General features: G+C 41.4%; 1 protein-coding gene across 1 annotated transcript in view; it reads right to left on the minus strand.

Moving 5' to 3' along the window:
- Positions 1-234: 234 nt before the first annotated feature.
- The window catches only part of LOC127453515 (glutamate receptor ionotropic, NMDA 2D-like), a 108,942-nt gene continuing 94,846 nt past the window's right edge, over positions 235-14,330 (minus strand). Inside the window, exons 11-16 of the mRNA XM_051719938.1 lie at positions 13,416-13,541; positions 12,787-13,016; positions 11,418-11,578; positions 10,541-10,728; positions 5,995-6,236; positions 235-5,727 (exon numbers count right to left, since the gene is read on the minus strand). Coding sequence (XP_051575898.1) covers positions 2,512-5,727; positions 5,995-6,236; positions 10,541-10,728; positions 11,418-11,578; positions 12,787-13,016; positions 13,416-13,541 — 4,163 coding nt within the window. The 3' untranslated portion in view covers positions 235-2,511. The remainder of the gene's footprint in view (positions 5,728-5,994; positions 6,237-10,540; positions 10,729-11,417; positions 11,579-12,786; positions 13,017-13,415; positions 13,542-14,330) is intronic.

Here is a 14,330-nt window from a genome sequence, read left to right on the forward strand (position 1 = left end):
AGGAGGAATCAAAATGTAAAAATGTTTCCATAGTCTATAATTGCTACAAAGCTAAAACATTTAAAACTATCTCTACCACTTCCTCCAAGTATATCAAACTTAACTCATTATATATATATATATATATATATATATATATATATATATATACACCTGTCTCTATATACAGTATACTGTATGTATGTATATATTTATTTGTACATATATATTTTGTATAGATAAATGAAATGATCGCAATGAAAACTAAATACAATGGGCAATAAAATATCTAAGTCAATTCACAGTTTAACATGATATATTCTCAAAAAACAGTATATAGAGGTAATATTTCTTTTTGTTTTAAAAAAAAAAAGCTACATGGGAATTCTAAGTCTGTTCTGTACATGCAGTCACAGTGTACTGTGTTAGCGCCTTCTCACTCAGTAAGGGTCAATGACAGATCAAGTGTACAACAGCACACAATATTAATTCAATCATTCTACATCCATCTCCCTGCCCCCACCATGCTTCTAATGCCGGGTGCGGTAGACTTTTCGCTGACGCACCCGTATTCCTGGCATTGCAAGAAACGCTGAGCCAGGGGATTAAGCGATTCAATACCTGAGCTTGTTATTTCTCGACTCGTGCGATGACATGTGGGTCTTAAAAATGTGGAAAAGCCCTAAATTTCATTGCAAATGATAAAAAATCTTCCATAGGTGGTTAAAGGAACAAGATATGAAAGGGAGGCAAACATCACTTATTCCTTGTGAAGCATTGTATCAAATAAATGGTGATCAAATCTGTTGATCTATGCCAAAATGTACAAGCCCTCTATGCCCCCCAGAATTAAAGTTTAATTATCACTTTCTATGATGAGTAACTGTATCCAGAATGCTACTTTTTGCTAAATCATTTCAAAGCTACATTCCACTACAACATGGGCAAATAAGCGGTGCCTGACGTCAAATAGGTTATCAAAAACTGAATTTCTTTACATGATAATTGACATCATTTATCTTGCCAAAACTAAATTATATTGAATGTCTTAGGCTGTCTGTCTGAGGCTTTTAGCTAAAAAAAGCTTAGCATTATATTTGTCCTCAAGTCTTCATTATCATATGATAATGTTTGCACTGGCGAGAGCCAGCAACTTGTGCTTTATTACATGCAACTCTGCACTGGAAGTAGTCTTGACTTGATAATGCACAATCTGTGATAATTACAGCCTCTGCTCTTTTAAACACTCAGTAAAACTGCCCAAACCATCACAGAAACCGTCACAGTTGTCTGTTTGAGATCTATAGTAATGCGTGAAGATTAAGAAGCAAATAAACAAGCAAGCACAATCCACAATGGTCCACCATTTCAAATCATTAACACACATTTTTTTTATATTATGTAGCCAACTAGTGCCAATCATAAATATTGCAACCCATCATCATTTGATGAAAGAAAGTATTGCTTGTTTGCAAAGAAAGGACCATCACATTGGGCAGTGCTGGGGATCTAGTTGTGATAATTTGATAACTCTGTTATCAAAACAAACAAACAACAATTTTGTAAAAACTGCCATCACATCTATAATCCCACTATTTAACATCAGACACAGCTAGTTTACCCTCTTGTTAAAATACGACCACAGAGAGAGCAGGAGAGGAATGATACAGGAAAATTGCTACATTTTTTGTATTGTTTGTGTTCTTAAGTGTGTCTCTTTAAAACATAACATAACCTCTATTTGATGTCAAAGTGACACCAAGGCATAAGAGTTCTGAAAGGACAACAAAAGTTCTGATGGGTAAAATCCATGTGGATTCTGATTGACTGAAGCTTGCTGTAGAAATACAGGAAAAGTGACAGCTTACTCTTGTTTACTTTGAGGTCAAATTTCAATTAATAATTTTCCAACACAAACATGTCTTGATAAAATCACTGTTGCATGTGTCATACAAAAATAAAAAAAATACAACCAAAAACAAAGAAGGGGACTTCTGTATCTATGTGCATCAAGACTGCCATAGAGACACTTTTTCAGTCATTGAGTGGATGCTGATCATCTGAGCCTCTGCAAGACTGCATTCAGATTGACTATAGATTCATTTTGAGTCATCTGTAAATAAACTGAATAGCCAGTTTGAGCCACAGCAGTATTTGATGCCTATGAACTCATGTTGTATGTGGACGATGCAATAATGTATTTTCCTTGTTTGAGGGAGTGTATATGTGTAAACATGACATCATTACTCACAAAATTCCAGACATTTGTTATCCACTGTTCTCATTGGAGGAGAGGAGCACGGAGGACATCATTATACTCAGCTCAGAGCGAAGATGGAGCACGACTGGAGTATCCATTGTGACCGTGGCAGATTCTGTTGAGCCATTCCCTGCACTGACTGTTGTTTCTTTGCAACTCTGGTCACTATCGTGGACGTTTTTCTCGTCTTGGTGCGGCGCATGTATGTGCATTACACTCCAGCTGCGCTTCAAAGTAGAGCTTACACACATGCGCAGCAGCGAAGCCCCGTGTCATACTTCACTCTCTAGGCTGGAAAAATGGGCAGAACCACGCCGTGAGCACAAGCTCTTGGCTTTAAGTGGCAGGTGGGGGGAATAGAATCGCCGTGGCTGGGGTACAGACCGAAGTCTCTGGTACTGAAGCTTAGCACTGGCGGTGGCTGCCTGGGAGGAGCCTGATGCACCCCCGGGGGAGAGTAGAGGTGGAGGGGACATAGATACAGAGGATGGAGGTGGAGGAATGGGCATGGGTAGGGAGTTGGGAGCAGACGGTACAGGTTTTGAGGGCAGGTGTGGCTGAGGTGGGGAGGGTGATGGTTGGGGTATGTGTTCTGAGAGCTGGGCTTGCTGGGAGCTTAGGTTGGACTGGCTTCCAGATTTGGATTTGTCAGGTTTAGGAGGTGGTTTGGGCTGAGAGCCTCCACTGAAGCTGTGGCAGTGAGGAAGCAGATCCTCCTGACTGTGGGACTGAGCACTGCTGTGTTTAGGGTGTACATTGGGCCTACCATGCCCATATTGTGTACATGTACATGTCATGTCTTGCAATCTGTCTCGAGACCTCTGACCTTTGCTCTTTGATCCACTGCGGTCACGCTTCTCACCCTTCATCTGCAGTTTGTCCACTGACCAGTAGCGTCGTGGGGGTGGTAGAGAAGTGGGAGGGGGTGGCCACTGTGACCCCAGCCCCCCACTGCCTCCTCCAGACCCCCATCCAGCCCCTGGACCTGAACCCCAAAAATCACCTCCCAGACCCCACCCTTCAGCCCGACCCAGAATGGAGTCATCGTGGCTATTTATACTACCACCTTTCTCTCGGGCAGGGTATGTCCCAAAAAACCAGCCCCCACCCCCTATTCCACTGGCTCCACCCACTCCTTTTTCTTCCCAGTATCTCTCAAAACGGCCAAACTCTCCTGAGGAACCTTCATCAGAAAAGCTTTCTTCTGCCCTTATTCTGTCCCGCTCAGACTCTGACACTGCACCTCTACCACCTGCCCGTCGCACTCTCTCCTCTATTCTCTCCCTTTCTCGTTCCTTCTCTCTTTCCTCGTCATCATCGTCCTCCTCATCCTCAGAATCCCATTCATGGAAGGACAGGCCTTCTCTGGTGTTTAATCGCCCCCTTTCATAGTGGAGAAGCAGTGGCCTACGCTCTCCAACTCTCCCTCCTGGCTCTTTGTCTATGCCACTGTTCCTCCGTCTTTTGGAAGAGGAGAGGAGAGCGTGTAAAGAGGAGGGAGGGGAGGGTCCCAAGGCCTCCATGCCCCCTGTTTCTCCTCCACTGACCCAAAATTTGACTGATGAGGGCAGTTTATTGAGGTTGGGATAGTGTTTACTTGATGGCCGATGTTGTGAACAGGAGCTTTTTGGTCTCCTCTCTCTACCTCTATCTCCCCCACTCTCCTCCTCTCTTTCATCCCCCTCCTCCTCAGCTCCTTCTCTCCTCCCACATTCTCTCTCTCCCTCCCAGGCTGAGAGGCTAACTTTGTCCACAAATGTGCTGTGATACTGAGTGGAAAAGGAGGAGTACTCTCCTTCTCTATCCCCATCCCCCTCTCCTTCTCTCTTTGCCTCTACATCACCCTCCTCTAGCTCTGATCGTTTGCTGGATGACACTTTCTTCTTCTTTTTCATTTTCATTGCCTTCTTTTTCTTCTTTTTTACCTTGCGACGTTTCCTATCCCTTTCTCTCTCCCTTTCACGTTCCTCTCTCTTTTTTCGCTTTTTGCTTTTCTTCTTCTTCTTTTTCTTTTTCTCCTTTTCCCTCTCTTTTCTGTGCTTTTTCTCTCTTTTACTCTCTGCATCTTCTTGGGTTCCACCACTCCTCTCCCTGTCTCGCTCTCTCTCTGCCCATCCTGCCCACCACTCCTGGAGCTGTGCTAACTGGCTGCCACCCCTCTCTCTCTCTCTGCCCTTCTTTTGTTCCTTATCTCCAAAAGTTCCCCATGGTTTGCGTGGGGGTATAGGAGGGGGAGGGCCATGAGTGAAAGATCTGGGGGAGAGAATGGATTGCTCTCTGTCCCTATTTCTGTTGTGGCCCTGCAGAAGACTTGACTCCTCAGTCAACTCGTCCAAATCCTCCTCATCTTCTTCTTCAGCTTCTCTGTCTTGGGTGCTGCGAGATGAAGCAGTGGAAGTGGATGATGGAGAGGTTGAGCGTGAAGATGTGACTGAAGATGTGGTTGAGGAGCTTGTGGTGGATGAGGAGGTTGATGTTGAGGTGTAGGGGAGTGAAGGGGAAGGGGATGGAGGAGTGTAGGATGGGGAAAGTGTGACAGGCACAGGGATGGGGAGAGGAGGAGAGGGTCTCGGCATTCGACTTGCTTCCCTGCCTCCACCTCTCCGGCCCAGTGGCAGAATATTCTCATACAATGGGCCTCCATGTTCTTTGGGCTTTTTTGGACGCCGTTTTCTCCAGAAGGATGAAGGGAGAGGAGGAGAGGGGTGCTGCAGTGGGGGGTTAGGTGTCAGCGGGGCTGGGGCTGGGGCTGGGGCCTGGATTTTAGGGGGCAGCCTGGGAGTCCCCAGAGATTTAACCCCTCTACCCTGACCCCATCCACCAGTACCCACTCCCAACTTCTTTCCCATGCCATGGTCCATGCCCTTCTCCTGGTAGAAAGCCACACTAGTTTGTGGAGATTGTTGGTTGGCTCTGGGGACTGTTTTTGGAGTTTGAGAACCTGTCTGTTGGTCCACACATGGCCCAAGTCCCTCAGGATCAATAGGTCCATAGTAGCGCTTATATCCATCAAGGCCACTACCAGCACCTCCACCACCTACCCAGGTAGGTGCCACCTTTTGAGGTAAAGGGCCTGTTTCTGATAGGGCTCCTCTCACACCCATGGAAGTGGTCACACTAGTGGTTTTGGGTAGTCTCCAGCGGTCCACAACCGCCAGCCTGCGATCAGGCCTGGGTAAGAAAGTATTGCATGGTAGTGGAGCTCCCAAAAGTTGAGTATTTGGGGGACCCAAGGTCGCTCCAGAATGAACAATTGAAGGAGGGGATCCTGGAAGAGGTGTTTTGTAAGACTGAGGAGGCTGAGGCTGCTGTGGTTGTGGCTGCTGCTGTTGCTGCACCAGGGCAATAGCTGGATTGGATCCAGCTGAAGTGACCACATGTGAGGAAGAAGAAGCGGGAATCATGGCAGTGTGGTGGTGGGCAGGAACTGTGACTTTGGACCCAACTTGTGATGTTTCATCCTCAAAACTGCAGCAGCTATACATTCCCTAATTGGACAAATATGGAAAGAAAATAAATAAATGAAGATTAGTTATTTTGAGAGACAGGTATTTGTTTATGAAATAAGTCACATTCTGATAAAAAGTGCAAATCTGTTTCATATGCATAAGCATCACTCTCACCCCATTTTTAATATGACAGGCACAATCAACATCACCAGCTTTTCACTCTGAAAAAAACTCTATGAAATATCTTTCACCCAGTGACTAATTCTTCATCCTTCTCTCACTCACTCTCTCTTCACAGTCTCTCACCCTGCTGAAGGCAAGTAGAAAGTCCAGTTTGCCAGACTGGCCCATTTTGCTCATGCAGTGCCGCAGCCTCCAGTACACCAGGTGCTCCCAGGCAAAGACCAGCAGACTCAGGCCCATGGCCACCAGCAGCATGTAGAACACACCAGCCATGTTGTCTATGTCTAATTTGGAGCTCATTACCTCAATTTTATCATTATGACAGATCCCTGAGAGCCAGAGACGCTCTAGCATCTCAATCTCATCTGAGAGAAGAGGGGAGAGAAAGACAAGGCATTCAAAATTATTCACTTTCATATTTAATAAGAAATAAGTCAATTTAACATGACAAAGATGTGCCAATAAAACATACGGTAGATGAATACAAAATGGTAGTGATTTGCCTCTCCCGCATGACCTAGGTCAGCTGCTACATTGAGACCTCATAGTATTAAACTGAAGATATTACAGGTCAGAGGTCAAGTGAACAGAAAGGGGGGTAATGTTTTTATCAGAGGTCAATGTAGTAAAGAGAACATTACTGTGAATGTGAAATGTCTGTGTAGAAGCTGATCTAAGGGGTAGCCTTCTTTAATCCAGAAAGATAGTGAAAGAGGAAGAGAGAGAGAGAGAGTCCTGTAGGGTAGCAAAGGCTAGGTCCTGCATAATGATCTACACATATTCTCTTTTCCACAGAGGGTAAATGAGAGGATAGAAAGGAAGGAGAGCAGAGTTCTTTGTCTTTTCAATGCTGCATTGTGTCATGGGAAATGAGAGGATGTGGAGAAATAAGTAAAAGGTGGGTGAAAAGAAAGAGAAAGAAAAAGAGAGTGACTTTGTCATTATGACAAATAGCAGAAGTACCTTTTCCATTCAGAGAGAGGGAAGTTAACATAAAAAAGGAGGGATAAAGACAGATGGCAAGAGTGGATAAAGTATGGGAAAAAGACATTGCATGTGCAGTGTTTATGTATGTCTCTCTCTCTCTCTGTGTGTGTGTGTGTGTGTGTGTGTGTGTGTTGGGGGTGAAAGATGGAACATGAAAGAGTGAAAATGAAATAAGATAGGAGCAGCAACAGAGTGATAGGCAGCAGGAGGAAAAACAAGAGGACAGAGAGCAAGAGAGAATGGTGAAAGGGTGAGATCATAATCATTTAATTGTGCTGGAGGATGGTCAATCCTGCTGCAAACTCAAGAGAAAAGCAGAATCTCACCTTCCATCTACAGAAAGACGAGCTTGTTAATTGCCCTAGACTGAGGCACGTACTGCAGCATTTACTGCATCGACGGGAACTTGTCAATGGCAGAAATAGTGGTCGACTGATATGTTTTTTTTAAGAGTCAATGCCAATACTGATATTAATAGAACAAGATGGACGTTGTCCAAAGCAGGTGCATATCATACAATTTAATGTTAGAAAATATGATGTACACAACATTTCTGAATTTTTAAATGCACACTTATTTCACACAATATTTACTCAAAATTAAATATACAAAACATTTAGTAAATATACTGTATATATATATATATATATATATATATATATATATATATATATATATATATATATATATATATATATAAAATAAACAGACAGTATTAAATATTAAAGTAATTGAAAATAACAATTTAAAAAAATTATTAAAAATGATTAAAAAAAAACTATTTAAAAACAAAAAATATTTTTTGGCTTGGCCAATATATCAGTCTGTCACTAGGCAGAACAACATTTCAGCATGGGTCATCATAGCAAAGTGTAATTTTTACATGCCGTCTAATTCACTGAAGGCCAATTTTACATTAAACCTATATGCAATATAATAAAAGCACATCATCACACATCACACTGTAAATGACAGTTGTGTTGTTCTCACAGAGGCTGAATTATGGTGTCTATCTTGTATGCTATCAAAACAAACTATCCAGCAAACGTAACCTGCGGGCAATAATCACAATGTAGATGAGATGCCGCGGACACGTCACATAAAATATTTCACAAAAGATGATGCAGTCAAGCAGGACGGTGAAGCGCAGGCTAAATCCCATGTGGGATTTGAACAGATAACAGCACGAGCCTGGCTTGGATCTGAGCACTGCCTCACTCTGCTGACACTGTCCATTCACCTCCTTCTGACTCCTGCCAGTGGCCCTGGCAAACCACTTCACTGACCAGAGCCAAACTCAGCAGGTGTGCCATACTGAGCCCATACATACAAACATATACACACACAGATATATGCTCACACATGGACACAGTTGAGACACACATACACACTTACAAAGCCTTACAAAAACATTCAAATTTCCAAATACACACCCACTCGCACATATTCATAAACAAATGTAAATTCTCTCACACATTGATTGCACATTATTACACACACAAACACATACTTTCACACCTCTGCTCTTACCATAACAGCTTCTGTTTGGCAATTGGTACTGAGGGTTGGCATAGGTAAGTGGGCACATTTTAACAACTTATGCTTTAGCAAGGTCTTTAAGCTCAGGCAGACAGCCAGTCAGTGCCATCTGCGTAACCTCCAACAATGTTCCCTGTGCAACCCCCTCTGATCCCACCTTACTCTTATCCACTATCACACCTAAGCAAACACTGCTCCTGGATCAGCCTTAAAGGTCAAAACCTTTATAAACAAATCAGAACTGCCGAGGCATCTCTGAGAACTGCAAAAATTTGTTGAAGTTGCAAGCAGGTGAAAGGACTTGTAGTCTAGATATTCACTGCAAAAGAAAGCAGCTGGCCCTGAGATAATATAACATAGTGCTTTTGGCAGGTAAGATGTGCTTTTACATGGCACTGACCAATTAGGTTACCCGCAGTGTTTTAAAGCATGAAAAGACTGCAGATGGGAAAGTGGTTACCTGTGGTTAGTAAAGGCTCTAAAGAAATGTAAAAGTATCATTTGTAATCCCTATAACTCGACAGACTCACTACTAGTGGTTGTACAACATAAACAGCATTAAACTACAATTCAGTACTTCCGTTGTGACTTCATATGTTCTAGGCTCAGAGCATGGATTTAACTGACACCATTTCATCAAATACGAATAGTATTTTTTTAGTTGTGTGGATAGCTAACCAATGTGCCCTCAATGAATATGCTAATATAGATCAATCAACCTTCTTAACTTCAGAAGAACAAAATATACAACAGCAGCAAACATAATAGCGAGCTACCACTACTGACCACTTTAACCAAAGCATTGACATAGTCTTTAAAAAATGTCTCATGGAAAAGTAGAGAGGGATTACATGTAAAACTAGACAGCTGCCATAAAGAACAGCAAAAATGTTTTTAAACAACACTAAACTATTTGTATTCCCTATAATTAAAATTAAAGATTCATTAGCATCAACGGTACCCCACACCTCACTATGCTATATAACACTTCAAAGATAAAACAAGGACATATTTCACAAAATAACATTAGATAAACACATCCCCGACTGAACAAAAACAAACTACATAAATAAAAATTTCACTGTTCATTTCACATGTAAAACTGCTTGGCTGTTAAACGTTGGTGCTAGCTAATGGTACCTGGCAACAGTGTGACGATCTCACTGTGGGAACTTGGCAAACACATGCATTCATTCAGTCTTTCAGTTTCAAACAAACCATCCAGCTGAGACAAAACACTGTGTGAGATAGCCAGTGTGTTTATGTGTCAGGAAGTCAGGAAGGAGTGTGTATTAACGACAATTAAAGAATTAGTTATTGGACGAAGACATCTGAAACAGACGTGTTGCACTAGCGACTAATCCACTACAAAGTGTGAGAGTAGGCTGTTACTCAATATACACATCTCACTCATACATTCACTGTTGAAAAGACCAGTATATGTTGTGTTTTCAATGCTGGGCTGCTAGTGTGCCCAACAAGCCTCTCTTGGGCAAGCAGCTTTATCAGAAAGGCCATACTGGTTGAGCAGCATTTTTTTTCTTTTTTTCAAGATGGTAAAAAGCTTGGCTATGCTGGTCAAGCACCAAATCAGCACCCAACCAACACTAATGAGCATAAACATGCTTGGATTAGCATGGAAATTCACACTAGTCTAAACTGGTCTTTTCAGCAGAGTTTTCACAAACACACACATAAAATAACAGAATCTCATGCACATACACTCAAAAGCACACACAATCTCTCTTTTGTTCTCTCTCCACCTCTCACTCACAATGCATTTCTATCATTTCCAAGGCAAACTGAATCCTTGATACATGCCCATATCTTATATGCATCGGTGAGTTGCTATCATCTCCTTTAAATCAGTAAACAGCCTGCTAGCAGCCAGAGCACAAAGACAAATATCACCTGCCAGACAACAGAGATACATATTGCATCATGTCAAGTGAACTGGATTACACATAAGGGGTTGGAAATATGGGTTGAAAAGTAAAAGCTAATGAATGAAGTCCTAAATATGCAATAAAAAAGACTTTCATCTTCAAAGGCTTTAATCTCCCCAATCCCAACAGCCAAATTTATTTATAAACAATCCCTTAAACTCAGCCTCCTCTTCAATTTGATACTACAGAACTCTCACCGTCGCCCACCAGCTGCAGTAAGGCCAGATCCAATGGCCGTTTCCACCGCGAGTTCTTGATCAGGGCGATGCCGTAGCCTGTCGTGGCAAATACTTTCCCTGAGCCGATGGTCATCACTTTACAGCCTTCATCTTTACGGGCCATGTAGTTCAACACAGCCGCATCGTAGATGAAGGCATCCAGCTTGCTGCAAAGAGAGGCAGAGTAGGAGTCAGAACAGACAGAATGTGAGAAGCGGAGGGGGGTGACAGACAGAGAGCAGAGAGAAAAGTTGTAGTTTTGTGGCATTATATTATCACTTTTGCTAAAAATGGATAAGGAAATGAAAGGCTCAGGAATACCATGGTGTGGATTAACAATGCATGATAAATAGAGGAAGAGTGTTTATGGTACAGGCCTGTTACTTGAGAAAGGAAGCGTGAGAGGAGAGGAGAAATGTGCAAACACATTGTAAAGGAACCCCTGTTTGCAAGAGCAACAACACGGGATGGAAGGTGTAAAGAAGGGAGTGGAAGAGAGATAAGATAAATACAGTAACATATTGGCGAGAGAATAAAGGAAGTCACAAGTAAGTATATTTAAAAATATGCACAGCTACAATATGCTGATTCCTCTCAAAAATCAGCTGAATCTAAAAAAAAAGTCCAGATGCAAATAGACATGCACACATTGGATAAGCCCCCAAATTGGCAAAGGTAAAGGTATTTCAGGCATGGCAAAATCGAGGTAATGGATTTCATGTACTTTCCTCGATAAAAACACAGTTAAAGGCATTTATGTGACCAAACATGTTGTCAGATTATTAAGCATAATCAGTGTAATATGTGTGGAGTGATGGAGGGAGGGATGAATGTGAGTAAGGAACAGAGCACAGACCCAGTCTTGAGGTGCGAGATGGCGTCCTCCACACTTTTCTGGTTGTATTTGATCATGTACTGGTGCATGTCTGGATAGTTGCTGCGGATGTTTTTCTCTGTGCTTCCGTTTGGGACCGTTCCAAATTTCAGAGGGGGGTACTGCTCCGTTGGGTGCTGAAACTGAGAGAGGGAAATCGAGGATGAAAGAGTGATTGAAATTGATGCTGCATTTGTTTTTTGAAAAGTAATTAGTGGACAAACAATGGAAATTAATAAAAAATGTATTGTACGACTAAACCTGAAAGTGAACGTGTGTCAGAAGGAGGTCTATAGCTACTGCAGCTGTCAAAACTGAATATAACACATCATAAATAATGAACAATATACAGAGCAGCAATGCTGAGATGAGCATTGTGGTTTTTATTCTGCTGTAAACAAAGCAGAACAAAAGTTAAACAGATGGGGGAAACTATTTGAATTTAAAAAGGATTGCAAAACGATCATTAAGCACGTAAAAGAAGTAACAAAAGATGTCTTAAGTTAAATAGTTTTAAGTATCCAGGTTTGTTGCAGTTTGGTGTTTTAAAAATGTCAAAAAACACAATGGAACACAAATAAATTTCATGTCGGTGTACATAAGTACATTCAATCAGCATAACAGCTAAACACTGTGTTTGTTTTGATGTATGTGTGTGTGTCTCCTCAAGCATCCCTTCAGAATCCTCAAGGTTAACAAGATTCAAAGGCAAAAGAACATTTCCATTCTAGAAATGCCAAATTGCTGAGCAGAACATAGACCCACTATCCAGTAGGTGAGTTCTGACATCACACTCCCTGCTTAGATCTCTGTAACACTTTACACTTCAAAGTTTAATCACAAGAAAAGACACATCAATACTATATCCTATGGCTGTTACCACACAATCAAGTAAAAATTTTCTTTGTTGTTTTTGCCAGCTTTGGTAAGGTCTTTTGTTACTGATAAACTGTTTGTCATGTAAAATAGGGTGGCCAAAATTGTAAAAAGGAGAGACTCCACCCTTTTTCATATAATTGTGTAAAAATCTATACCTACTAATGAGTAAATGCCACTTTTTTGTATTTTCTGAAAATTAGTGCAATTTTCACTAACAGAAAGCATCCTGCACCTAAAAACACAAACAGTGGGAATGTTTTTTTTCCCCCATGTTGTTCATCCACTTATTTTCCAATTTAAGCTGCTGCCAATCTCAAGTTTTCCAATCCCACTTTAGTCCCTGCGGTCATGCTGAGTATTGATTCCAAAATCCACATCAACACAGCATGAATTACAAAAACTTTGTATGCACATATACACACTAATATGTACACATTCCCTCTGTAATGTTCTAAAACACTTAAGACCCTACCTTTTTATCACTGAGGCCAGACACAGTGTCAATGTATTCTTCTTGGATCATGAAGGCAGCCAGGTTGGCAGTGTAGCTAGCCAGGAAGATGACAGCAAAGAAAGCCCAAACAAGAACCATGATCTTACTAGTGGTTCCTTTGGGGTTCTCCACTGGAACAGAATTATTAAAGACCAGAGCCCAGAGAAGCCAGATTGACTTCCCTATTGTGAACTTAGAACCTCCTGCCTCTGAAAGAAAGAAAGAAAGAAAGAAAGAAAGAAAGAAAGAAAGAAAGGACAGCAAAACTTGTTAAGTTTCTCAAAAGTGTGGATAAATGGATTCCTACATTTCACTTTGTTGGATTCCAGCAAAACTAAGCAGATGATGAGGTGAAAAGGGTTGCCAGTGCCGGTGCCAGAAGAGGATGAGAAGAGAACAAACACAGAAGAGAATGGAATACAGAGCACAAGAGCAAAGTCCAGCCCAATAAAGAGCAGAGGTGAGCTCAGCCATTAGAACTCCTCAATGAACTCACCAATAAAACAAAAGTGCACATTTATCTTCGTTACAGTAATGCTTGAGTCTACTAAAGTTTGAACTTTGATAGTTTGTGTGGATGGCTAAAAGTCAGAGAACAGCAGACTCACTCTTGCCACTCTGAAGGCTGCGGTTGTACCCAACAGGACTGAAGAACTCAAAGATGAAAACGGTCACCGCCACAACGGTCAGGCACATTACAAACATCATCACCCACACAGCAGGGCTGTAGGGTTCTGAGAGAGGGGACAGAAGGAGAGAGGAAAAAGAGAGAAATCAAAACCTTTATTTCTACTTGCTTTGCACTCTTCAAAGGACAGAAATCAAGTAATAATATAAATATCAGAGGTGTATGGTGACAACCAATTTCTTCCATAATGTATAAAATGTAATACCACTAAGACTGTGTGCCTTTCACAGTATGTACACTGAGCCACTGACAGAAAGTAAACATTCTGAAGAGAGAATAAGTGAGTAACAGTAGTTGTCTTTTATGTAAAAAAATGCCTCTTTATAGACATATTTTCACAGTTTGTACCCTGAGCCACTGACAAAAAGTAAACTTCCTTAAGAGAGAATATGAAAGTAACAGAAATCATCTTTGATAAAAAAAAAGGAAAAAAAAAAAGCATCTTCATAAACATAGTAGTCGCAGCAATATTTTAGCCCTAATTATTCCACTTACAGTACGTATATGACAAAAATATTAGTGTGACTGACGTTTCTGGACAGTTTTGTTCTGGAAAGTGTATCCATGGCAACAAGGTATTTAAAACAATGTCATATTTGTGAAGTGAGGCTGATGAGATTTAAATGTGCCCTCCACCCTGTCACTTTTTTGATTGTTCTTACACCACTGTTAAATACCCAAATATAAATATAAAAACAATTTTTTAAAAAGTGCAGCATCAGGTCCTGATGAAGAATGTTGATATAGTGCTTCTCACTGAAGTGTGGTACATTTTTTGTTTTGAAAGGGAACTGTAAGTCTGATTGACGAGCTGTTAAATGATACACACCAATAC

This window comes from Myxocyprinus asiaticus, chromosome 15, assembly GCF_019703515.2.
Source record: "Myxocyprinus asiaticus isolate MX2 ecotype Aquarium Trade chromosome 15, UBuf_Myxa_2, whole genome shotgun sequence".
Lineage (NCBI taxonomy): Eukaryota > Metazoa > Chordata > Actinopteri > Cypriniformes > Catostomidae > Myxocyprinus > Myxocyprinus asiaticus.